The 26,298-nt window shown below is 43.4% G+C and overlaps 2 protein-coding genes across 2 annotated transcripts in view; both read right to left on the bottom strand.

Annotated features, from left to right (window-relative positions):
* Positions 1–2,180: 2,180 nt before the first annotated feature.
* Positions 2,181–16,123, bottom strand: LOC135539923 (exportin-2). Its single transcript, XM_064966189.1, has 25 exons — positions 16,009–16,123; positions 14,994–15,084; positions 14,696–14,838; positions 14,484–14,585; positions 14,152–14,297; positions 13,951–14,041; positions 13,669–13,776; positions 13,459–13,551; positions 13,191–13,358; positions 12,755–12,884; positions 12,556–12,621; positions 12,242–12,444; positions 10,509–10,593; positions 10,338–10,399; positions 10,074–10,210; positions 9,769–9,872; positions 9,478–9,575; positions 7,819–7,969; positions 7,409–7,617; positions 7,152–7,249; positions 6,968–7,053; positions 4,538–4,619; positions 4,079–4,225; positions 3,764–3,995; positions 2,181–3,053 (listed from the first exon to the last, which is right to left on the bottom strand). Exons 2-25 carry the CDS (start codon positions 15,076–15,078, stop codon positions 2,964–2,966), a joined length of 2,916 nt encoding a protein of 971 aa, XP_064822261.1. The 5' UTR covers positions 15,079–15,084; positions 16,009–16,123; the 3' UTR covers positions 2,181–2,963.
* Positions 16,124–16,678: 555 nt separating this feature from the next.
* The window catches only part of LOC135539922 (protein polybromo-1-like), a 36,883-nt gene continuing 27,263 nt past the window's right edge, over positions 16,679–26,298 (bottom strand). The window contains 18 exon segments of the mRNA XM_064966188.1: positions 16,679–16,851; positions 17,126–17,324; positions 17,456–17,493; positions 17,825–17,983; positions 18,440–18,511; positions 18,636–18,837; positions 19,115–19,316; positions 19,521–19,704; positions 19,865–20,022; positions 20,131–20,276; positions 20,373–20,624; positions 20,742–20,899; positions 21,073–21,258; positions 21,452–21,663; positions 21,812–22,451; positions 22,578–22,680; positions 22,894–23,173; positions 23,366–23,466. Of these exon segments, the coding sequence (XP_064822260.1) occupies positions 16,679–16,851; positions 17,126–17,324; positions 17,456–17,493; positions 17,825–17,983; positions 18,440–18,511; positions 18,636–18,837; positions 19,115–19,316; positions 19,521–19,704; positions 19,865–20,022; positions 20,131–20,276; positions 20,373–20,624; positions 20,742–20,899; positions 21,073–21,258; positions 21,452–21,663; positions 21,812–22,451; positions 22,578–22,680; positions 22,894–23,173; positions 23,366–23,466 (3,465 nt within the window).

Here is a 26,298-nt window from a genome sequence, read left to right as displayed (position 1 = left end):
AGAGCGCACGCGCCATTTATAGGATGTTTAGTTTATTGCATGGTCCATTAGGCATATGCCACTTGCAATACGTTTTGGACGATCTGCCGTCCAAATCATTGGTATTTGCTTGTGTGTATATGGTTTGTCCAATGGCAATAAGTTGCCATTCATTTTTGCCCATAAAGCATATGGTTTCCCATACCATAGCACAGAAAAGCAACAAATAAAGCTTGACTTGCACTGGGTCAGTTGTTCGCTCTGGAGTTTTCCAAAGAGGGGTTTGAGCTTGAGCTCTGGGACTGCAACACCGCAGCCAACGAGCAGAATGCCAAGCTTGCCCGGGAACTGGGGGCCCAGGCGCACACCTACACGGTCAATGCTTTCCCGCTGGTTGAATATTAGAGACCACTGAGCAGGTGCGGCGTGAGGTCGGCGATGTCACCATGTTGGTGAACAACACTGGGGTGGTAGGATGAATGCTGCTGGAGTGTCCTGATGAGCTGCTGGAGAGGAAGCTCCTCGTCAACTGCCATGCGCTCTTCTGGGTGAAACTACAGAAATTACCTGCACCACATTAATTTCACGTTAAATGCTGAGATAAAATGCGTGTTAGAAATAAAATCAGAGCATCAAAAAGCATCTCTTTGAATGACATAACTCGACCATTATACTTGTGCACTGTGTGCAATTGTGCAGACAATGTTTGCGCACTTAAATGTGAAAAGTGGAGTATGTAACGTCAGTTGAGGACATGCATGCCTCTTGAATTCAAGGCATGCATGTCACCAATCCAAAATGGCACACCACCAATTATGATGGAATGTGAATCTTTTAGTCCCGTGCTCAAAAAAATGGAGTCCCTCCCAATTTGTAAAAAATAATTTGGGGTCAGGGGCCCTCTAGCAGCCAGGGTCCCTAATGTCGCTTATGCCTGAAGCCGGCCCTACTCGGCTGCTCCACACCATAGAGGAACAAGCAAGAGTTATTTTGCAAACCCGATCAGTAATGTGCGGTTTATAGGCCAACATATGTAGCATGCTCTCCTTTTCACCCCTCAGGACTACTGTGCAAGTAAATTTGGGGAGGTGGGGTTTCATTAACCAATGGTTTTCTGGCAGAAGAGGGCCTGGACTGCATCAAAACCACAGGTCTGTCCTTATATTGTCGACACTGGCATGTTCACTGGCTGCGAGATGAGGTAAGACACCCTTGTTGGCCATCTAGTTCCACAATGATGCCATGACCTGTGCCATTGAACCTACTGCATCTCTTTTTGCTCTCTGGCACGCTCAACAGGAAGGATCTGCAGGGTTTAATGCCCCCCTGGACACAGTGCAGACAGCCTTGGCTGCCATCCTTGGGGACAAGCACATGATCGTCATACTATGCTTTATGTACATGCAGTACCCTGAATTTAAAAAAATAAACTCAAGTGATATGTTTCCTTGACCAAAAAGTAGTTAGACACAAGATGTTGAACTATAGACTGCAACGTTGGCCTCCCAAGGAAGCAAAGTTTCACCTACCTCATCCCCACAGTTATTATTTATTTACTTTTCTGCTCTTTTGCACACCAATATCTCTACCTGTACATGATCATTTATCAATCCAGTGTTAATCTGCAATATTGTAATTATTCGCCTACCTCCTCATGCCTTTTGCACACATTGTATATAGACTCCCCCTTTTTTTCCTACTGTGTTATTGACTTGTTAATTGTTTACTCCATGTGTAACTCTGTGTTGTCTGTTCACACTGCTATGCTTTATCTTGGCCAGGTCGCAGTTGTAAATGAGAACTTGTTCTCAACTAGCCTACCTGGTTAAATAAAGGTGAAATAAATAAAAAATAATTTTTTTTAAAGTACCACTTCATGTGAAGTGACAAGTGCATGCTGCCCTTCAAGGTAATGGAGCAGAAGGCTGCCACTACCAACAGCCATGCTAAAGCCTCATAGGACCAATCCTTCCTGCCCAAATGGGTTTTGTCACCAAATACCAACACCATCTGCACACCAAAGGGTAAGTTGAGACAATCTTACTACACCCTGACAGGATATCTGAAGGGTGAGAAAGTGCATTACAGCAGCTGTTATCACTTTTTGATAAACTTGTAAAATCTTCATAACAGGTTGTCAGGGTAACAATCTACTGCATCAAATGCCATTCATGTGAATAAAATAAATGGAAATGTGTATTAAGTGTGATTTCCTTTTATTTGAGTGCCACAGCTAATCAAGAGGCTGTACACAATGACTTTCACTGAAAGTGCAAAACCACTCAGGTTTTATACAAGATCCTCTTCACTCACATTTATAGACATGTCTGGTCTTGGTGCAGAAACTAACAAAGACAATGCTAGGCGCAACTACATGCAACAGAGAAACATTTTAAGTCCTATATTTTGAGGTCATGACCACCAGTCCTCCATAAGAGTAAAAACAATGGAAATCCAACTATTGAAAAAAAAGGACAAAAAAATAAAATAATTCTCATTTGATTCTGCAAAGAGTCATGAAGTCCAATTCAGCCAGTTACCTCCAGAGTGCTGTCGATGTTGGTCGGGGTTGTCAATGTATGTTCAATGACAGGTCATTATGGCAAAATCGACAAACAAGCAGATACATTGGTCATATCAAAGCATAACATTCACAAAGTTGAGTGTTGGTGAAGCCAGCCTTCCACAACTTTCTATAACTGCACAGCATGCCAAAAGGACAAACCAACTCCACCCCCCCACAAAAAAACTATTGCTCTTCCATTTCTTTTAACACCATTTAAAAACCCTTAAAAATCCCAATTCGTAGATGAACATGTTGACCCATTGTCCCAAGTATCCACCATGAGTAGTCAATTGATCAGTCTTCGTTTTGTCCATTCAATCCTGATGAGTCAGTCCCAGTGTGGCCCATGGGCGACAGTGCCCAGTTATTGTGCAGTGTGGTGTCTTATGCGTCAGTGAGGAAGCTTCTGTGTCCATCTTCACACCAGCTGTACAGAGGCAGCCTGGAGGTAACCCTGCAGGTACTGGAGGGCCTCAGCGTTCAGGCTGGTGCTCAGCATAGAGGGGACCTGCCATGGGAGGAAAACAGGAGAGATTCACTCAGTTGACATCTACTACTGAAAGCATATATAGTACTCAAAGAAAAATTATTCAGGGAGGCATTAGCAATCTAGAAGCCAAAATGTTGTACACTACACCCCGCTCTGCTATTCCTAAGGCCTCACACAGTCTATGCTGGGCTAGAGCACCTTCAAAACTCGGTTGGGTGACTGGCTCTCAGTCAGCTGGGGCTTCACTTTTATAAGTAAACCTTGACCGAGACAGAATGCACCATAGGACAGGAACCCATTTTCAGTGTCTGTAGTATGAGGCAGCTTGTTGTACAAGTACACCCCTTTGAAAGAACACTAGTCTGTCGCAAGGTCTTACCCCCTATTCATTCTGAGTGCCAAACAGAGACATTAGGAGCCATTTTAAAGTCTTTGGTTGGACTCGACCGGCCAACGATCCAATCTCAGAACGGACACTAACCACAAAGACAGAGTTGGTACTTAACTTTTATACCATGTCGTTTTGCTTAAAATGACCGACTAAATCATATGAGAGTAGAAGATTGGAACACAAGGTGGACATGAAAATAAAGAATTTGCTAGCTAGCATTAGCTATCTCTTGGAGTCTTGCTGTGTAGTTGTTCCTGCTATAAGGGAGTGATTTAGTCAAGAGGCCCACTGCCTCTAACATAGCCTAGTGTTAGTGCATTTCAATAAATCAACTTACCCGTCCGGGACATGCAGTAGAGAGCTTGTGGAGAGACTGAGCTAACAGGATCTTGGGGTTGCTGACCACCTCTCCGATGGGGTCGTGCTCCTTCTTCCCAGCAAAGGCCAGCTGGGAGAAAGCAGTTTGGTAACCGGGTGTGTCCTCTATGTCAATGAAGTGCTCGTCATCAGGGATGCTATCATCCTCTGGTAGCTCAAATAGCCCAATGAGGGCCTGAAGCAGGGGGGTCCTAATGAAGAAACAATTTAGCAGGCCATTAATTTAGTAAAAACACTGCAAAAAGTGTAATAATATTCCAGGACAGTTTCTCACCAGAGTTTAGTGTACTCAGTATCTATCATGGCAGGGCACTCAGTGAGGATCTTGGTGATGCCCACAGCACAGATCTTCTTCTCCACTGGTCCAGACACTTTCTGCACCTCTGGAATGACTATCTTCTCCAGCACCATGCCAAACATCCTACAAGAGAAATTAGACTCAGCACTGAGAATACCTCTCCACGTGGTTCTTATCTTTTATCATTCTGAAGGCCTATAATATGGAATATGATAAAACATTCCAAGCTCAGCCTAACATGCCATGCAAGTGTGTGTAATGCAGTATGAGGACATGGTTGGCCTTTAAAAACCAAAAGGTACAACTGACTGGCATGTATGCAGATCAATGTAAATGAGTCATCTGCACACTCCACTCCAAGGCTACACTAATGGACATAAACTGAATCAAACGTGTCAAAGGTCAGTCTCATTTTATCTGACAAGAGATACTTACTTTGGCTGTATGCTGTCAAAAATCTCCTGCAGAGCAATGGCTCCGTACTTGACACCATACAGATTGATAAACACCATGAAGCCTGTGGAAAATAGGAGGGCCTGTGAAAATGTGCAGCATTGAGAGATCACACAGAGCTCATTCTAAAACTAGGTTAATATAACCCTACACACTCCTGTTGTGCTAGCATAACAAAGAGGATGTGGGTGCAGTTTCAATTGTACTCCTTAACCTGTCTGGGAACACAGCCAATGAAATTGCAGGGCGCCAAATACAAATCAACAGAAATCTCAAATCAAATCTCAAACATACAAGTATTAGGTACCATTTTAAAGATAGAATTCTCATTAAACCAGCCAGTGTCTAATTTCCAAAATGTGGAGCTTTCGCTGTAAAGCAAACGATTATGTTAGGTCACCACCAAGTCACAGAAAAATCCAGCCATTTTTCCAGCCAAAGAGGAGTCACAAAAAGCACAAAGAGATAAAATTAATCACTAACCTTTGATGATCATCAGATGACACTCATAGGACTTCATGTTACACAATACATGTATGTTTTGTTCGATAAAGTGCATATTTATATCCAAAAATCTAATTTTACATTAGCGTGTTATGTTCAGTAGTTCCAAAACATGGTGATTTTGCAGAGAGCCACATCAATTCACAGAAATACTCATTATAAAATGTTGATGAAAATTCAACTGTTATGCATGGAACTTTAGATAAAGTTCTCCTTAATGCAACCGCTGTGTCAGATTTCAAAAAAGGTTTACGGAAAAAGCATAATCTGAGTACGGCACTCAGAGCCCAAAACAGCCAAAAGAAATATCTGCCATGTTGCGCAGCCAACATTAGTCAGAAATGGCATTATAAATATTCACTTACCTTTGATGATCTTCATCAGAATGCACTCCCAGGAATCCCAGTTCCACAATATATGTTTGATTTGTTCGATAAAGTTCATCATTTATGTCCATATACCTCCTTTTGTTAGGGCATTTGGTAAACAAATTGAAACGCGCGTTCAAGTCCAGCGGAATGCCCGGACGAAAATTTCAAAAAGTTATATTACTGGCCGTAGAAACATATCAAACTATGTATACTCAATCTTTAGGATGTGATCATAAATGTTCAATAATGTTCCAACCGGAGAATTACATTGTCTGTAGAAAAGCAATGGAACGAGAGCTGCCTCATGTGAATGCGCGTGACTGAGATCGAGGCTGCTGGCAGACCTCGGACTCGTTCCCCTCTCATTCAGCCCCCCTTCATAGTAGAAGCCTCAAACAAGTTTCTAAAGACTGTTGATATCTAGTGGAAGCTTTAGGAAGTGCAACATAACGAATAGTCCACTGTAACTTCAATAGGGGCTGAGTTTAAAAATGACAAACCTCAGATTTCCCACTGGTTGCAAGTTCAAATCCCCGAGCTGACAAGGTACAAATCTGTCGTTCTGCCCCTGAACAGGCAGTTAACCCACAGTTCCTAGGCCGTCATTGAAAATAAGAATTTGTTCTTAACTGACTTGCCTAGTTCAAATAAAGGTCAAATAAAAAAATATAAAAAATGTCTGAGTGCCACCGGTGAAACCAAGATGAAATTTCAAACAGGAAGTGCCCCAGATTTTGAAGGTGCTGTGTTTCAATGTCTCCTTATATGGCTGTGAATGGGCCAGGAATGAGCTTACACTTTCTGTCATTTCCCCAAGGTGTCTGCAGCATTGTGACGTATTTGTAGGCATATCATTGGATGATTGAACATTTTACACTACATCTACCAGGTGCTCGCTTGGTGTCCTCCGTCGCAATTATTGCGTAATCTCCAGCTGCGTGTATTTCCGTTTGCTACAGAGGAGAAACCCAACTGCCACGAATGATTTATCATCGAATAGATATGTGAAAAACACCTTGAGGATGATTCTAAACAACATTTGCCATGTTTGTCGATATCATGGAGTTAATTTGTAATGACTGAATGTGTTTTTATTTTGCCAAACGTGATGAACAAAACTGAGCGATTTCTCCTACACAAATAATCTTTTGCTATCTAACAGAGTCTCCACATTGAAAACATCCGAAGTTCTTCAAAGGTAAATTATTTTATTTGAATGCTTTTCTTGTTTTTGTGAAAATGTTGCCAGCTGAATGCTAGGCTTAATGCTATGCTAGCTATCAATACTCTTACACAAATGCTTGTATAGCTATGGTTGAAAAGCATATTTTGAAAATCTGAGATGACAGTGTTGTTAACAAAAGGCTAATAAGCTTGTGAGTAAATATATTTATTTAATTTCATTTGCGATTTTCATGAATAGTTAACGTTGCGTTATGCTAATGAACTTGAGGCTTTGATTACGCTCCCGGATACGGGATTGCTCGACGCAAGAAGTTAAATAAACATGCCAACATTTGTTTTAAGCTATACTCACTCTTGATGAACTTGGTGGTTTTGGAGCTCTGCAGTCTCTGGAAGAGCAGGATGAAGATCTGTTTCCTGTACTGAACAATGGACTCCCTGAGAGGGAGTGAACAAAATAACTCATGATACAGCCCCCATGTCAACTACACACAAAGTTCACCGTTAGAAGACAGAGGTGGAGGCTGTTGACTCACGTCGGCATGTGCTCTATGATACTGTTCATCAGGTAGAAACCTTGGTGGTCATTGGCCTTGGAGGCTATGAGCTTCTGGAAGACTCCTAGCAGGCCAGGCTGAATAGGGAGAGCACTTTAACATCAGATTATCACAACTAACTAATTGCATGCATCAACAGGTAGATTAAGACAGGAGGTTATAGAAAAGTACAGTAAGACTCCTCTTATTACAGTAAGAGTCATCTTACCATTGACATACCCCCAGCTGTAACTCACTATTTTGTCAGCAGCAGAGCTGGCTATGGTGGCTCCCCCCTTCTCCAGATATGCTTGAAGCAGGCGCACCAGAGGGGGAATGTTGCCAGTGCGTTCCCACAGCACAGGCTGCAGCAGGTGGGGGAAAAGGGCCATGTAGGAGTTGGGGATGGAGCTGGTGTGGATTTCCAGAAGCAGTGACATCACCTGGAACACGTACGGCACAAACTCTGCAACAGGAAGCGGGACATGTGATGTAAGAAGGGCAATGTGTAGTTTGCCAACAACACGGCATCCATGCGATTCAGAGGATGGCTTTTCAACCCCTTCATCCACCTACTCAGTTTCCTAGGCATGTTCTAGTCAGACAGGCATCTTACGCTTAACATGAACTTCTATAACCTGCTTCTTTCTATGGTACAGCCACATACCCTGTACATCATTCTGTAGGATCTCAGTGAAGACTGGGAAGAGGGCCTCCTCAAAGCTGCCCACAGTGGTTGTGTTGGCCTTGCAGGTGATCCGGATGGACAGGCACAGGGACTCAAACAGGTAGTGGTTAAAGTGAGGCTTGCTGGGGTTCTGGAAGAAACATGATACAGGTAAATACCAGGGCTGGAAATTGCCATGGACCTCACGATACGATATCACAGCACTTACGTGTCAATACGATATTTATTGCAATTAAATAGCGATTCAATGTTCCAAACATAATGCTCATCATACGTCTGCTGCAGAGGGACAAGAGAGACAGTCACAGAAATATAAAAAAAGTACTGAAAACAAAATTGGCCCCCTATTTAAAAAGATGGAGAAGAAGCTATGAAGGAAAAATACTGGCGTTCTTGTACTTGGTACATCCAAGTAGCACAAAAATTGTATGGCGATATTGTCAAAATATGATACTAATAATATCCTGATTTGTAACTATCAATGGTGCCAGATTTCCTCCAGATGTGACTCTTGGCATTCAGGGCAGAGTTCAATCTTGGTTTCATCAGACCAGAGAATCTTGTTTCTCATGGTCTGAGTCTTTAGGTGCCTATTGGCAAAGTCCAAGTGGGCTTTCAAGTGCCTTAGGACTAGCTTCCGTCTGGCCTTCAGTGCTCCAGAAACGTTTTGGTACCCTTCCCCAGATCTGTGCCTCGACAAAATCCTGTCTCAGAGCTCTACGGACAATTCCTTCGACCTCATGGCTTGGTTTTTGCTCTGTGGGGCTTTGTATAGACATGTGTGCCTTTCCAAATCATGTTCAATGAATTTAATTTACCACAGGTGGACGATCAATGGAAACAGGATGCACCCGAGCTCAATTTCAAGTCTTATAGCAAAGGTTCTGAATACTTCTGTAAATAAGGAATGCTTTTTTTAAATGTATTTTTTTATAAATGTGCCAAACACTTAAAACCTGTTTTAGCTTTGTTGTCATGGGGTATTGTGTGTAGATTGCTGAGGATTTTTATTGATTTCATCCATTTTAGAACAAGGCTTTAACGTAACAAAAGGTGGAAAAAGTCAAGGGGTCTGAATATTTTCCGAAGGCACTGTAAGTTATGGCGAAATTGTGACGTATTGGTGTTCAGCAATTTATTCCCAGCTGTTTATCTTGAGGCAAGTCGAAGTTTGGTAGTCCACGCCCCTTCATCTGTGATTGGTCAACAATAGAGATTTGTTAATTAAGTGTTTGTCATTCAACGATAGACACCTATTTTTCATGCATTTTTTTCACTTGAGAAGTACTGCACTAAACATCATAGTTAGATGTAAAATTGCACGACTAAGACATCCTCGACAAGTGTCAATTTATTACAGATTTCTTGATTTGTTAATCTTAGATAAATTTAGAGACGATTTTTTGGAAGTGTACTAGCGTCTCAAGCGGGACATACCGTAATATTGCCAATTTTTTTCATGTTTTGAAGTGAAGGTATTTTAAGGGAGCATGCGAGAAGACATGAATTACGCCGAGCCAAGTTTTGCAAGGAGCAAACCGAACCTGTGTTTCCGGATGCCTTTAGACACAATGCAAGTCAGCTCATATGTACATGCATCCACAGCAATGCAGACAAGAGAATGAGTGTGTGACCTACCTTGCTGACCAGCAGGAGCTTGTGAGTGAGCTGGCCAATCAGAGTGGGGATGTAAGAAACAATGGCCTCCTGCAGGAGGGAGAAGCTGCGCATGATGGCTGGAAGAGAATAAAGGAGAAGTCTGGGTAGAGGACAAGGATCAGTACACACTGAAAAACTTTGTCCGCAACCTTAAAAGGTGACATTAGGTCCTCCTTGACGACATTAAGCAAAAGGACGGATAGTTAAAAATACAATGAAAGCCATAGTTTACGCCTATAAGCAGAGCATTTAACACTCAAACTCAAGTACCTTTCATGATATATTCATTCTCTGAGGAGCCAGGCAGAGCCAGAGCCTTGAACAGGTTGTTTAGCAGCTGTTCTGTGAAGGGGGCCATCTCTGCAGGAGTGATACTGAAACATACGATGACAGATGCTTAATCACTACTGACATGAGGCACCAAAATTTACAAACTAAGGTTATTGGTAATGACCAAAGTTTTATTAACAAACAAACAAACAATGGATGTGGTGTACAGTTGATTATATTTGTGTAGTGTGGTGTTGGAAAAGACAAAGTCTTTAATTATCTAAGTACAGATGGTTACTACTCACAGAGTAGAGTTGTTGGGGCCCCTCATGGTGAAGAGTCTCTCCAGTGCATGGGCAGCGTAGGTGTGCTCGACCGTGCTCTCTGCCTGCAGGTGGGCCACCAGCAGAGGGACAGCCTGCAGCAGCTGCTCTTTGGGCAGCTGGAAGACAAGAGGGGACCGAGGACTGGTTATTCACGGGCCCCTGCAAGCGTTGATGTCAACCCTTAGTAAATGGGCTGAACTCGTGAGAATGAATTTTCAGAGGGTAGAGAAAACAAAATCATACCTGACTCCTGAAGATCATGACATATTTGATGGCATCAGCCTTCAACACTGGGAACTCATTGACTATAATAGAACAGAGTAAACAGGTTCCATAAAAAAGTGCAGCCATAAAGCAATCCACAGCTGTGATGGTTAATTCATTGTTTGTTTCCAAGTTCAATTTTATATTTACCGTTCTGGGATTTGAGGTCTGTGAGAATGTGGTTCACAAAAAATTCTGTAAGGTTCACCAACTCGTTAGCTTGCGTGATACCATGCTGAAAAAGAAACATTTTGTCTGTGTAATTTGCTCAATGTCTCTACTGCAATAATATTTACACTTGAAGTCAGAAGTTTATACACTTAAGTTGGTGTCATTAGAACTCGTTTTTCAACCACTCCAAATTTCTTGTTAAACTATAGTTTTGGCAAGTCAGTTAGGACATCTACTTTGTACATGACAAGTAATCTTTCCAACAATTGTTTACAGAACGATTATTTCACTGTATCACAATTCCAGTGGATCAGAAGTTTACATACACTAAGTTGACAGTGCCTTTAAACAGCTTGGAAAATTCCAGAAAATGTCATGGCTTTAGAAGCTTCTGATAGGCTAATTGACATCATTTGAGTCAATTGGAGGTGTACCTGTGGATGTATTTCAAGGCCTACATTCAAACACAGTTCCTATTTGCTTGACATCATGGGAAATCTAAAGAAATCAGTCAAGACAGTAGAAAAAAAAATGGTAGAAATCCACATGTCTGGTTCATTCTTGGGAGCAATTTCCAAACGCCTGAAGGTACCATGTTCATCTGTACAAACAATAGTAAGCAAGTATAAACACCTTGGGACCACGCAGCCATCATACCGCTCTGTCTCAGAGATTAACGTACTTGGGTGCGAAAAGTGCAAATCAATCCCACAACAACAGCAAAGGACCTTGTGAAGATGCTGGAGGAAACGGGTACAAAAGTATTTATATCTACAGTAAAACGAGTCCTATATCGACATAACCTGAAAGGCCGCTCAGCAAGGAAGAAGCAACTGCTCCAAAACCACCATAGAAAAGCCAGACTACGGTTTGCAACTGCACACAGGAACAAAGATCGTACTTTTTGGAGAAATGTCCCTGGGTCTGATGAAACAAAAATAGAACTGTTTGGACATAATGACCATCGTTATGTTTGGAGGAAAAGGGGAGGCTTGCAAGCCGAAGAACACCATCCCAACCGTGAAGCACAGGGGTGGCAGCATCATGTTGTGGAGGTGCTTTGCTGCAGGAATGACTGGTGCACTTAAAATAGATGGCATCATGAGGAAGGAAAATGATGTTGCTTCAATATATCCACATCTCAAGACATCAGTCAGGAAGTTAAAGCTTGGTCACAAATGGGTCTTCCAAATGGACAATGACCCCAAGCATACTTCCAAAGTTGTGGCAAAATGGCTTAAGGACAACAAAGTCAAGGTATTGGAGTGGCCATCACAAAGCCCTGACCTCAATCCTATAGAAGATTTGTGGGCAGAACTGAAAAAGCTTGTGCGCGCAAACCTGACTCAGTTACACCAGCTCTGTCAGGAGGAATGAGCCAAAATTCACCCAACTTATTGTGGGAAGCTTGTGGAAGGCAACCCAAAACGTTTGACCCAATTCTGACCCACTGGGAATGCGATGAAAGAAATAAAAGCAGAAATAATTAATTCACTCTACTATTATTCTGACATTTCACATTCTTAAAATAAAGTGGTGATCCTAACTGACCTTAGACAGGGAATTTGTACTAGGATTAAATGTCAGGAATTTTGAAAAACCGAGTTTAAATGTATTTGGCTAAGGTGTATGTAAACTTCGGACTTCAACTGTTTACCCATCAGATGTCACAAACACACCCAAATACAATAGGCACAATGACCTAATCATACCTTCGCTGTCTGGGCTTTTGAGGCCAGAGATGTGACCAGGTAGATGGCAGCGTCTTTGTGCTTCCAGTTCACCCCTGGGTTCTTGGCATACTCCCCAAGCATGGAGTTGACATAGCCAGAAAAGATGGCTGTGACCGGGCCCTCAAAGAACTTACACAGGCCTCTCACCAAGTCACAAGCAGCCCTGCGCCGAGTGTCTATGTCTACAGGAAGGAGACAGAACCGAGTGGTGAATATCAGTGTGCCTTGAATATCTAAACTTCAACAATCCTCCAGTTCAATTTTGGTCTTGAGTTTAAAAAAAATGTTTTTACCTGATCCTTCAAGATCTCTTCGGATATATTCCTCAGAGTTATCCTCAAAGGCCTCCTCATCAGCACCTGGAGACAGAAATCTATGTATCAGTATCAAAGACCATTATGCAAATCACTGCCATTAATGTACAATGGCAAGAGCAGAAACAACAGTCATGTAGCCATTCATCCCCAAGATACTGTTTCAGTCTGAACTCACTTCTGAACTCCATGTTGGGCACAATGACCTTCTCACAGATGCTGGTGAGTGTGTTCTGGTCCTCAAACAGATGCTTGTAGTGGGGCCTTTCACACACAGATGCCAGGAACTGAATAGCATTGCTCACAAGCTACGTCACAAATATAAAAGGAGCAAACATATTATTTTACCTTTATTTTACCATTATTTAACTAGGCAAGTCAGTTAAGAACAAATTCCTATTTTCAATGGCGGCATAGGAACAGTGGGTTAACTGCCTTGCTCAGGGGCAGAATGACAGATTTTTACCTTGTCAGCTCGGGGATTCGATCATGCAACCTTTCAGTTACTAGTCCAACGCTCTAACGACTAGGCTACCTGCCGCCCCAAGCAAACGTATTAGCAGGTGGTCAACATGATCTATTGATAAGCTACATGAATGTATCAGCAGTCTCACCAGGTCGTACTTGACCTCCTGGCCAGTGGAGACCAGCAGGTTCCAGATAGCGGTGACAAAACGAGGCAGGTAAGGCTGGAATTCTTCATCGTACTTCTGGGCATACAGAGCAGCGTTGTCACAGATCTGAGACTTGAGCAGCTCCAGAAGACCTGCCTCCTCTTCATCCTGTTGGGAGGAAAAGACCGTAGCACAAGTTTAATCAACTGATTAATAGCCACTTGAACATCTTACAGTGAAAGTGCTGTTAATCACCAGGTCCACGCACATCTGTTTGTAGTAGCTTGTTATCCAAGGTCAACAAGTTATGGAAATTAGACATCCAGGTCTCCATGTTGTCCTCAAAGAACTCTGGAAGGTCCTGTGAAGGCAGAGACAAAGATGGAAGAATGAGATAACTCCAGTAAAAAAAGCATCACATTTAAATACAGTCAGTCCTTGTGGGCATAAAGCAGGTAAGAAGGCAGGGGGGACGCACCTGAAAGTTGAGACTGTAGAAAAGCTTTGAGATCAGAGTAAGGGACGAGAAGAGGATCTTCAAAGCATTGATGTCCGTCGCATGGGTCTGACACAGCTCAATGGTGGCCTGAAAAAAACAATAGACATTAATAGCAGACAATGTCTTCCCATGTCTGAATAATTAAGGTACTACAAAGTAGAAGCAAGGGACGGCAAGCAACAATTTCCAGACATGTTGTTTTTACTTGAAATACACTTCAATTGTTCGAGTTATTAACTCTGAAACCAATCCACCACTAACCTTGAAGAGTTCAGTCAGTGGATTCGCAAATGTGTCCAACACCAGCTTAATCTCCAGCCATAGCTCATTTGACTTAAACTCATGTCGATACCTGGGAAAACAGATGATCAGTGTTAATATCTTTCAAAATTAACCACAAATACATGATTTACTATGACACCTATCATTAGAGGGCCACGTGTCATGCTCATGGTGGTTTACCTCTTGAAAAGTGAGTGTGCGGTCCGGAGCACTCCGTTAATGATGTGGAAGTCTCCGCTCTGGAAGCGGGTCACCATCTCTGTCAGGAGGTCCGGCCATTTCAGAGGGAAGTCCTCTCTACCGATGATGCTGATGGCATCACTCAACTGTAGAAGAACAGTAAATACAGAAAAACTGAACCATCTCTACCTTTTGATTGTATACATGTATTATTCTAAAGATTTGGGAAACTATGGATTCCAAGAACCTCATATGAAACTCAAAACAAGCACCAGCCCACTGACTTAGAGTAGATGAACAGGTAACAGGTCTTGACTCATGTGAAGACATACCTGTTTCTGAATCTGTTCAGGGCTGCTCAGCATCAAATTTACAATGTTGGCCTTGATCGTGGTCCGGTCCGGATCTGAGATTTTGTTGGGTTCATCTTCAATCTGAAAGAGACAGAATACAAAGTAACACTTGTCATGCCAACATTGGGACAACAATACTTGCACAACCCATAACATTTGTTCCAATATTCAGGCCACCACCACGAACTTACTATGCGCCAGTTCCTCTTGATGTAATTTTTGAAGGTGACAGCTGCACACACTCGGATCACATTGTCTTGGGATTTCTCCAACAATGTAAGCAGCAATATTGGGTAATTCTGGTTCCCTTCAACTGACTCAAGAAACTTCTCAGCTGGAAGAGGGAAATAAGAACATTCCAGTCAAGCACTGGAAAATTGTACATAAATGCCCAAGTATATATATCATTGTATATGTTTATTGCTACCATGACTGATCAGGGCAAGAGTATTTTAAAATTAACAAGCATTCTACTCTGAGCTCCCATACCTGGACGTCTTACGGATGGATCTGGGTCCAGAGTTTTGCGCATAAATTCTGTGAGGGTCTGAAGGTTTCCATCATTTAGCTCCATGGTGCCCTGGAAATGTGGTCAGAATCAATTCGTTAGGCATAGTAACGGTAATGATGGTCTGAACTGACTAGTACCATTAACTGATTGTCTTCGCTACAAGCTCATGAAAAGTTACATTGACAAAAAAACGCAAATGTTATATTCACCCGATCAATATATGATTGAGTAAGTCATACTAGCTCGCTACACATCACTAAAACACCAGGTAGTGACAAATACTTTGGCCTAAAGCTAGCAAATGTTAGCCCATCTTTGCCGTCCGACACATGTTTGGAATACATTTTTAAAATGACAACCTGTGTGCTCCAATGAAATTCGTTATTTTTCTCTACGTCAGACACTTTACCCACTCACAGTAATTCTAGGAAAGGACTTTGGGGGATGCCGTTAGCAACTAGCTAGCTAAATTAGCATGGTACTCTGGCATGGTGATGCTGATTCAAAATACTTCCGTTTCAATAATTTATGTCAACTGTCGGGCAGGTTGCTTACATCTCAAATATCCAACACTTGTTTCGAGGATATAAAACTTAGCTACGGAGTAAGTAAATCACAGCAAATTGACTCAATGACTGCGCAAGTTAGCTAGATAGTTTGGTAGCCAACTAGCCATAGCGGTCTGGTAGGCTAACTTTGAACGTCTTCTCACGACTTGTACGTTAGTAGCTAGCGAGATGATATTGTGTTACACTTGGTTAGGCCAGATAGCCCTTTCTGCAATTCATTTTCTGTGTAGGGAACACAGCTAGCTAGATAACTAAACGTGAATAGCTAGCAAGTATCGCAGTGACATCGTTCTAGTAAATGTTTGCTGATGCTAAATTATCCACGATAGGCAAATTAGAAACGGCTACCGCAGTTCTCCGTCTTTCTACAAGCCAGTAATGTTCATTAAACTGTATCATTTGATACAGCGGTGAGATGTTATACCTTCTCTTGCTTTGAGTTGTCTCTCAGCCGGTATGTGCTGTTGTACGATTCGCTGCTGCCTGACTAACGTTAGCTTGTTTAAAGAAATCTCAAGCCAGACTGCGCGGCATGTGTACGGGGCATGCGCAAAATAAGTTTGGAAAACCATGCTCGACAAGCCCCTGTGCACTTGAAAGGGGGTGAATGACGTTGGCAAGTGTTCAGAACAGATGCTATGTTATTGATTCATTTATCACTGTTATTGATTGATGAAGTGTGTTCACCTAGTTATAACCTCGTATTCATGTCATGGAAGACCAATAGAACAACTTAAAGAGAAGAATCAAAGTGTCTGTTGGTTCCTCTTTTCTTGTCTGGTGCCTTTGAGTCAGGACATGGCTGCCCACTAGAATGTTCCATATTGCAGTACAGATACTAAATTAGCCATCAAGAACAAGTCAATTCTTCATTTTTTATGAAAACTTTTATCCATCACAGAGAAACATTTAATACAATAATAATGCACTTGTTAGAACAATTAACATGTCAATACAAAACAGCTTGAACAGAGTAAGCAAGCTCATTTAACCATTCTACAAACGAATGACAACTTTAACATGACAACAACATTAACACTTTTTTAAATGAGCCTAAACCCGCTTTCCTGTCTGACAGTGTAAGGAGCAGTGGCTCAGACATTCTACAGGTTGTACGTCTGGCGGATGTTCATTGTGTCACGCAGCATCAAGTCTCGCAGACGCCACAGTGCGTCCGCCATGGTGGAATGGGCGCCCTTGCTCTTCAGCCAATGGGACGGCAGCCGGCTCTCCTGCTCTTTGGTCAGCCGTACATCTTTCTTTCGAGCTGCTCAAACATGTCCACATACAGAAGACATACACAAGGTCATCACACTCACACACTTCTGCTCTGATCTTAATGCAAAAATGTATCAAGGGAAATTATACATGCATTCACGATACACCATGCAGGTGAATCGATAAATTACAATACTGTCTGTATATACATTTCTGTTATTCAATAAGGCATTTTACTGATAAATCAATCTCTGACATATTATATAAGTGATTTGTAGATTTGTTGTGGTGTGAATCACTTTCTTTCAGTGAGGAGAACTCACCTGAGAGAGTTTGGTCCCACTTGCTGATGGTGGAGGACTCTGCATTGAGTCCCTCAATGTACTTCAGGTACGCCTCCGAATGGAGCAGGCGCTGGGGCTTGGGTGGCGGGGCTACAAATATGGGTGTTGAGGGCTGCTGGAGGGCAGGCTGGCCCTGTCCTGGATAGGGTGGCGGGGCCTGCTGCCCAAGACCAATCATCTAAAAAAGCATCAAGGGCCTCTTTACTTCTCATACTCAAATACAGATGTGAGTAATGATGTGACTAATAAAATAAACATTGACAGTCTATGTGCTTTTCTTAAATACAATTGTATAGAAGTGTAGATTACCTGGGTTCCATAGGCTCCAGGGGCACCCGTGTTGACACCTGTAAGGAAGGCATCAACAATCACAGAGTGCTCCAGACCACAGCTGTCAGCAGCTGGCCATCTTGGATTTTGTTGTGTACTACTGACTTTACTACTGCTCTTTTAAGAAAAAGACCAATTTGGGCCATTACAGCCTCTAGGACAACAATCTGCATTCAAGGTAAGGGTACTTCAGAGAATACATGACCCTGTTGATGAATCACTCAATGACTGAGTATCACTACAGGACCTCAGCCTACGTTACAGGTAGCCCCTCCAGTGAGTTAGAGTGGCATACAGGAAGCATCTGCAGTGGCATGGCAGGTAGGGTGGCTGTGAAAGTGCTCTTACCCGGGTATGGCATGCCAGGGAACCCAGGGATGCCTGGAATTAGGTGATGATGGGGCAAGAGAGGCAACCTCATGTGATGTGGTGGCATGCCTGTCATACTAAACATGCCGTCAACTAGGTCCTGCAGCATCATGTGTGGCATATATGAACCCATCATGCCTTTGGGGAGGAGGGTATAGCAACAGATGCATGCATCAGTGCGACATGCAACTGCAACTAGCTAGCAGAGATCATGCACTAGCTAAATGACTAAACATTCATCTAGATTTAGGATATTTGATCATCCATAATCAGACATTCATACACATGTAATTCATTCACAAATCACAAGCACTACTTGAATCAGACTGATGGTAGAATGATGCAGTGAAACTGGTAAGCTTCTAAATAAATGTTGAAGCAGTGTATCATTGAAAAGAGGGGAAAGTACAGTACTAGAATAAAGATTAGTAATGAAGAAATTAAAAAGGTACAGCTTCTTATTGCAGCTCCAAGTGTCCCCAGTGGGGTGCATCCCCCTCTGTTATGGGATACCTGACACATGTCATGCTGGGATAAAGCAACACCATTGGGGTTGGGGGAGGAACCACCCTCATCAGAGCCCTACTGGGGTACCTGCTCTAGGGAAAGCCAGCTGCTGGGCAGCCCTCTCCCTCTCCTGCTGCTCGGCCACTTTAGCTGCTCGCTCTGCAAACACAACAAACACACAAACATACTAATACAACTTTTTGCAAGGGAATTTGCAGAGATACCACTGCAAGGGGCATTGAACAAACTACCACAGTCTAAGTACATTTGTAAGATCTTTTACCCTCATACTCAGCTTTCTTGGGAGACTCCAGGTTCCTCCACTCGGTGCCCACCAGACGGCTGAGTTCCCCGAAGGAGAAGTCTGGGTGTTGGGCCTTGATGACCGCTCGCATCTCACTGCTGAACAGGATGTAGCCACTCATGTTGATCTTCCTCTTGGAGCCCTCCTTCTTGGACATCCCCTTCATGGACTTGGGAGTGGACTGCAATCAAGTAAGGGAGAGTGTGTCATGTCATCTCTCTACTGTCATTGCTATTCACCCCTCCAACTGGATGGGTTAGAGGCCTTTTTATTGAATCTCACCTTGAACATGCAAATCATTTGAGACATGTTTTGTTTCAATCAGGATGCATGCAATTCAGTTGACACGTCTTTATCAGGGTGCGACGATCTTACCAATAACTTTTGAGACAAATGTAAAAGAGCTTTACCTTCACAACATGACCACACATTTGCCCAGTGTATGTTGCTGCTCTGACCTGTGGAGGGGTGTAAGGCATGTCCATGTCGCTGCCTGCCATGGGGCTCTGGAGCTGCGGTATGGAGGTGTCTCCCAGCTCCCCATCATCCTCCCCCAGGTCCTCCAACTCCTCATCTGTCATGTCGGCAAACTTGGCCTCCAGCACTGCGATCTTTCTGTCCAGCAGAGGGGATGGCTCCTTCTGGGGCACGATCAGCTTCCTGTACGGGACATGTGGAATAGACTGCAGTTACACCTGGGTGTTGAGTTCTGTTCTACCTTAACTAAAAGGAGTGTTTTTGACTGACTCCGAACTCCCCCTTTCAGGGTCACTCAATTCTGCTTTACTACGTTGTGGAATGGTTTCTAACTATTGCTGATTATGCGACAGTATCTTGAGGCACGTAAAAAGTCAAGCCACTCACCTGAAGTAATAGATCTCGTCCTCCACCACCTTCCCAGAGAGGGAGAAGCGCTTCAGACCCTTGAACTTCTTCATCTGTTTGTCACTCTCGATGTAGCGACTCTCACAAAGCAGAACGTCCTCCTCAGGCACTTCCGTGGGCCGGCACGAAAGGTACTCCTTGAAGGAGGACACTGCACACTTCCCTGTGGAACAAGTCAACAGAGAGGGATATAAGCATGGCACATGCCCGGTGAAATACAATCAACCCATGTACTTAAACTTGTTTCTCTTCTCAACATTTGAAAATAACATGGCATATCATCAACTCAATAATAGGGTCTGTTATCAGGGCAGAGAGAATACCTATGATACAGGACATGGGGCAAGACTCCTCCAGGTTGCTAAGGAACACTTCCTTCTTGTAGAACATCCTGGTGGGCTCGTGTTCTGTCTCCTCTGGGTGGATGAAAATAGGCCCAAAGAAGTAGGCTGCTCCGTCCCGCATCCACATCTTCTCAATCCTGGCAGATAAAAATAAAACCCACTTTATTCAACTAAATAAATAATCACTATATATCAAGCAACATCCCATTTTGGAAATTATGTCTGTAGAGTTGTATTTACCCTACCTGCCTACTCGGTGGCGCACTAGTCCATGTGAGCGAATATAGATGCAGTCTCCCACTTTCAGCCAGGTGTCATTGTAGCAGAGCTGCTCATAGTATTGGCAGCCTGGCTCCCCATTGGTCATGTCCAGGATTACATCCTCCCTCTCCTACACATACACACGCAGTATGGTTGTCTTTGTTTGCACTGTTGGATCACATATTAATCCAATGTAATCTCATCCCAATATTTTCTAACCACTCACCTTATCCATAGTGTCCAAGGCTTTGCCCTCTTCTTGTATCTCTGCAGGCTTCTCTTCTTCTTGTTTAGGGGCAAACATGGATGCAACCCGGACTACAGGCAACGGTACGCCCCGAGGGACAAACCTAACGGAGCTCAGGGGCATGGTCCACATCTTGATCTTCTTGAAGGACTTGGTCTTGGCTGAGTAGCGAGACTCACAGACATACACATCGTCTGCCCTGAAGCCCTCTGGGTGAAGCTTAAAGTAGTCCTGGGATCAGTTACAAAAAAAAAAGCCAAGGCCAATGATTCACTTGAAAAGTTTTATGCTTCAACCATATTAGAAAGAGCTGGAACATGAACATGGAAATAGAAAAGAGCTTAGTACCTTAACAAACATGACAACACATTTGCCCAGTATCTTGCTGACAGGAATCTTGTTGAAGTAGTCGCTCTTGAAGACCTCCTTCTCCAGGAACTTGCGTGTAGCGAGATGGAAGGTTTCATTCGGCCTGTAGAACCAGCAGCCATACAGCCACTTCTCACCTAGAATGGGGAGGGAAGTACACAGAGCAATACTATTACAAAAGGACAGCACAATTGATACAGCAAAAGGAATGATTGAATGTGACAAGTCGGGGCATTTCCACAACAAAATGTAAATAGAATACAGAATCACTACTAATGCTTTTCAGTAGTGGTTGTGCAAAGCCACCAACCTGCATCATCCTGCCACAGGCGCTCAATGCAGACGATATGCGGCTGCAGGTTGGGCTCAGCAGGCTCCACGTACACATAGTCTCCCACGTGGTACATGCTGTCTTTGAAGCTGCAGTCCTGGCTGTAGGTACGCTGGAGACCAGACTGCCACGCCCCTCCAGCAGGGTCCTCACTCTTCTCAGCTTCTGTGGGTTCACAACTCAAATCAGTTAATCAGTCAGTCAATAAATACTATTTCATAGGGGCATAATGATGACTAAAGCCCTATAACTGATGCCACTGGGTAACTGTTGTTGGACACTGCTTTGATTGGTGGAATAGGTATATCTATCTGCCTTGCTACAAGTTGCTAGGTTCAGAGTGTCAGTGAGAGCATACCTTTTTTCTCCTCCTCCCTCTTGAGCTTGTCCTCCTCTATCTCCTTGGGCAGCTTCTCCTTCTTCTCCTTCTCCACGTCACTGTGCAAGTGTTTGGAGGTGTAGCTGAGGGCGGGGGTGAGCAGGATCTCTCCATTCTTACACAGCTCATCTCGGATCCGGATGAAGAACTGCTGCAGCTCCACCGCATCCTCAAAGATCTCAGAGTCTGTCCTGGAGTGACAATCACATACTTCAAATATCCCATAGGATGTTCTAACTGTTAAATGCACAGAAATTAGCTCTATGGTTGATTACCCAAATATTGCAGATAGAAAATAAAAGAGAAAATGGCAAACACTGTTTCCTAATTGTGCCCCACCTGTGCATGCGCCTGGCCTTCTCCAGCACCTCAAACATGTGATCCTGGAACACGTCCAGTCTCTTGTAGCGTCCCCGGTCCACATTAGCTCTGATGATCTCAAAGTTGAGTGGCGGTCTGTCGGGGCTGCTGGGGTCAGTAGCGGGGATCTCAGCCAGCGAGTCGCTGTAGCAACGCCCCTCGTCATCCTGGTGACCAAGCACAGAGACGAAGAGGCTACGGATGAGCTCCTGGATGAGGCGGGCCACGTCGGGCACATGGGCGTCCTCGCCTCCCTCCAGGTCCCGGCGAGTCTCCAGCAGAACACGGTGCAGCACAAGAGCGTCGCGGTAGATCAGAGACTCTGGCTCGTTGTAGGTGCAGGCGTTGTTGAACATCAGCACCAGGTCCTCCACCAGTGCATCTACATCCTGGTACTTGTTGGCCAGCATGTGGCTCCTGACCTTTTCCATGTCCACGGGCTTCTTGATGGCGATGTAGTAGTTGGGCAGTTCAGCGCGTGATGGAAGCCGTAGGAAGATGGTGCTGAGGCGGCGGCCACGCTTGTCTGTGAAGTTCTTCACCGCCTCGTACAGCTCGTTCAGCTTCTGCTGCAGGGGGGTCAGGTACTTGGACTTCTTAGGCGTGATGCCACTCTTCCCTGGAATTACAGAGGGGGTGTGTGTATTATTATTTTGGGGATGAAGTGATAATGCGAAATTACTAGACTAAAATGACATCCATGTACTGTATCTGAATTATTTAAGCCAAAATGTCAGCAACGCACTTATTTTCAACTTTGGTGACATGTCATCATCGTCAGGCGTTGGGCCAAGATCCCTCCGTTTGTCTTTTATGACTTTCTCCAGGACGTTGGCATCGTTATAGACCTGGAACAACGCCAAGTGTTCAGTGGCAAAATTGAGGGGCATTTAGAGCCAAAGACATAGTTGCTACACTGCATACTGCTGACATTATGGAAATGTAGTTTCTATCTTAGAAATCATGATTCATGATTAAAGGTAAGACACTAGTACGTTACTGCTAAATAATCTAGTAAGCACATTTCGTTGCCCTGTGTCTGACCCCTGTTGGCCCATCACCTGTGAGCCCTCCTCATTGTAGTGGCGTGCGTTGCGGAACATGAGCTTCATGTCCTCCAGCAGAGCGTCCTCAGTCATGTACTTCTCAGAGCGGATGTTGTGGTCGATGATCCTCAGGTCCACGGGCTCCAGGATGATCTTGTAATAGTCCGGGTAGTCCTTCTTGGAAGGCTTGACCATGAAGAGCTCACAGAGCCTCCGGCCTGTGCCCATCTCCCGGGCCTCCGTCACTGCGGAGTACAGGGCCTTCATCCGGTTCTTCTTGGTGTTTTTCTTATGGCTGGTGGTCACAGGGATGTGGGTTAGTTAAAAGAAGGAAACATTGCCTTGAAGGATCAATAAAAAACAATGCAATGATATTGTGGCCAAAACAATAATTTTATAAACCAAAAGTACAGTGACTTTTTTTTTGCAGAAGGAGCCTGGCATTTACTATTACCTCTGCTGAGAAGGTTAAATAAGTAGTGCGTACCTCTTCCTCTTTGTGCTGCCAGTATCAGACATGGTAGAAGAGAGCATGCTGTCCCCATCCATGCTGTCGTCCTCCCTCCTCAATAGCTCTGTTCTCTTTAGCTACGAAAACCACACACACACACACACACACACACATATCAACCAGCTGCTCTTCCTCCCACACGTTCATGAATATAAACTACCACCTCTAACTCTCCCCATCTCTCTCTAACATATCTCCACTTACACAAAAGTAGTGCACTCACAGACATAAGAGCCATCATGGTTTGGCAGGTCCACCATTTCATCTATATTTTGATAAGTACAACATGCAACTATCCACCAAATAAATGATTGCAACCAAGTACAGTACATAGAGAACACTGCCCAAGACACTATTGCATAGTAACACAGGTGTGAGTCAGACCTAATCCATGTTTAAAGGTCCCATACAGACAGAGTCAGACCTAATCCATGTTTAAAGGTCCCGTACAGACAGAGACAGTGAGTCAGACCTAATCCATGTTTAAAGGTCCCGTACAGACAGAGACAGTGAGTCAGACCTTATCCATGTTTAAAGGTCCCGTACAGACAGACAGTGAGTCAGACCTAATCCATGTTTAAAGGTCCCTTACAGACAGAGACAGACCTAATCCATGTTTAAAGGTCCCGTACAGACAGACAGTGAGTCAGACCTAATCCATGTTTAAAGGTCCCTTACAGACAGAGACAGTGAGTCAGACCTAATCCATGTTTAAAGGTCCCTTACAGACAGAGACAGTGAGTCAGACCTAATCCATGTTTAAAGGTCCCGTACAGACAGAGACAGTGAGTCAGACCTAATCCATGTTTAAAGGTCCCCTAATCCATGTTTAAAGGTCAGACAGAGACAGTGAGTCAGACCTAATCCATGTTTAAAGGTCCCGTACAGACAGAGACAGTGAGTCAGACCTAATCCATGTTTAAAGGTCCCTTACAGAGACAGACAATCCATGTTTAAAGACAGAAGGAGACAGTGAGTCAGACCTAATCCATGTTTAAAGGTCCCGTACAGACAGAGACAGTGAGTCAGACCTAATCCATGTTTAAAGGTCCCGTACAGACAGAGACAGTGAGTCAGACCTAATCCATGTTTAAAGGTCCCGTACAGACAGAGACAGTACAGACAGAGACAGAGTCAGAGTTTAAAGGTCCCGTAGTGAGTCAGACCTAATCCATGTTTAAAGGTCCCGTACAGACAGAGACAGTGAGTCAGACCTAATCCATGTTTAAAGGTCCCGTACAGACAGAGACAGTGAGTCAGACCTAATCCATGTTTAAAGGTCCCGTACAGACAGAGACAGTGAGTCAGACCTAATCCATGTTTAAAGGTCCCGTACAGACAGAGACAGTGAGTCAGACCTAATCCATGTTTAAAGGTCCCTTACAGACAGAGACAGTGAGTCAGACCTAATCCATGTTTAAAGGTCCCGTACAGACAGAGACAGTGAGTCAGACCTAATCCATGTTTAAAGGTCCCGTACAGTCATCCTATTTCCCAAGTAAAAATAGCCTTTGAATGACCAAAACATCACCCATAATATTTTTACACTATTAAAAAGCAAGCTCAGATTTGAAGAAATTGTACCTTCTCTCAACTATCAGGAAGCCTGAAAGAACAGGCTGAATGGGCGAGGAGCTTATATTCATGAGCTCGCCTTGACTGACAGTTCTTTGAAACAACCTTGTGGTCATTGGTCACAGGTAACAAGGTAAATAATGGGACATGTCATTGATGACAAGATAAACAATGGGTCACATGTCATCCCGAGCCTAAATAGTATCCCACTGGGCACACACTGGTTGAATCAACGTTGTTTCCATGTAATTTCAATGACATGACGTTGAACCAACATGGAATATTCGTTGAATTGACATCGGTGCCCAGTGGGATGCCTCAAACCATTTTCCCTGCAAAATGCTCTCATGGTCAACAGAGCTGATCATGGACTGTTGGATATCCGACAAACAGCAGCAATACACAATTGCATTTCTATTGTTTTGTAAATAATTACAGAATAAAGTTCACTGATACGCTTCTTCACAATAATTAGTAATTACATGAAAACAGCATACAATAAGTGTACTGTACAATTTATTGGTGCCTCTGCATTAGCATTATATATAAATGACAATATGTTCAGAATTGTACACATTGATCAGACATTTATTTATTTACAATAGGCCAGCATTGCCTAAATATTGATCAACATGAACACTCATGAGAAATAAAGGCGAGAAATAATGGTGAGACATCATTTGACATAACATAAAGTATTAGAGCCATAAGCCTAATTTAGTCACCCGCCCTACAGTGTGTAGGACCCAGTGATTTGTGCAATTTGTAACACTCCCGACCGAATGCTTGAAAAAAACATATGTACAAGTGAATTACTTAGGCTTTAGGCAATACAACCAACTACAGAGATTGATAGGAATCGTGAGAGGACGGGGACCCATGTACCACGCTTCAATTAAGCAGGCTTAAGTCACCCACAAGATTGAAGCGGGAGACAAATTCAACCATGGCCTCCTTGTCAGGCCTCTCACACTGGGCAGACAGAGGTCCTGGGATGGACAGCTCACACAGCTTCCCCACATACAGCGCTGGTTCAAGGATGACCTCGTTGAAGAGGAGATCCAGGAGCCTGTCTACGTCGCCTGTATTGTTTTTGAAAAAATACATTTTTGTTAAATGGGTAGTGAATTTAAATGTCCTTTAATATACTGTTCTGATTTATAATGCTATAAATTCATTGATGAAGTGATCTACTCATTCTACAATGTGTTTTTTGGTGTTTTTGAAGTACTGAATTTGATATATGCAATATTTGGTCGTGCACCTTTTTTGAAACTTTTTTATGCCTGAAATGCTCAATTGATTTTAAATGAATAACTATGACTTACAGTATG

The sequence above is a fragment of the Oncorhynchus masou genome, chromosome 5, assembly GCF_036934945.1.
Source record: "Oncorhynchus masou masou isolate Uvic2021 chromosome 5, UVic_Omas_1.1, whole genome shotgun sequence".
NCBI classification, from domain to species: Eukaryota; Metazoa; Chordata; class Actinopteri; order Salmoniformes; family Salmonidae; genus Oncorhynchus; species Oncorhynchus masou.
Note: the sequence above shows the minus strand (reverse complement) of the source record. Positions and strands in the feature narration are given on the sequence as shown.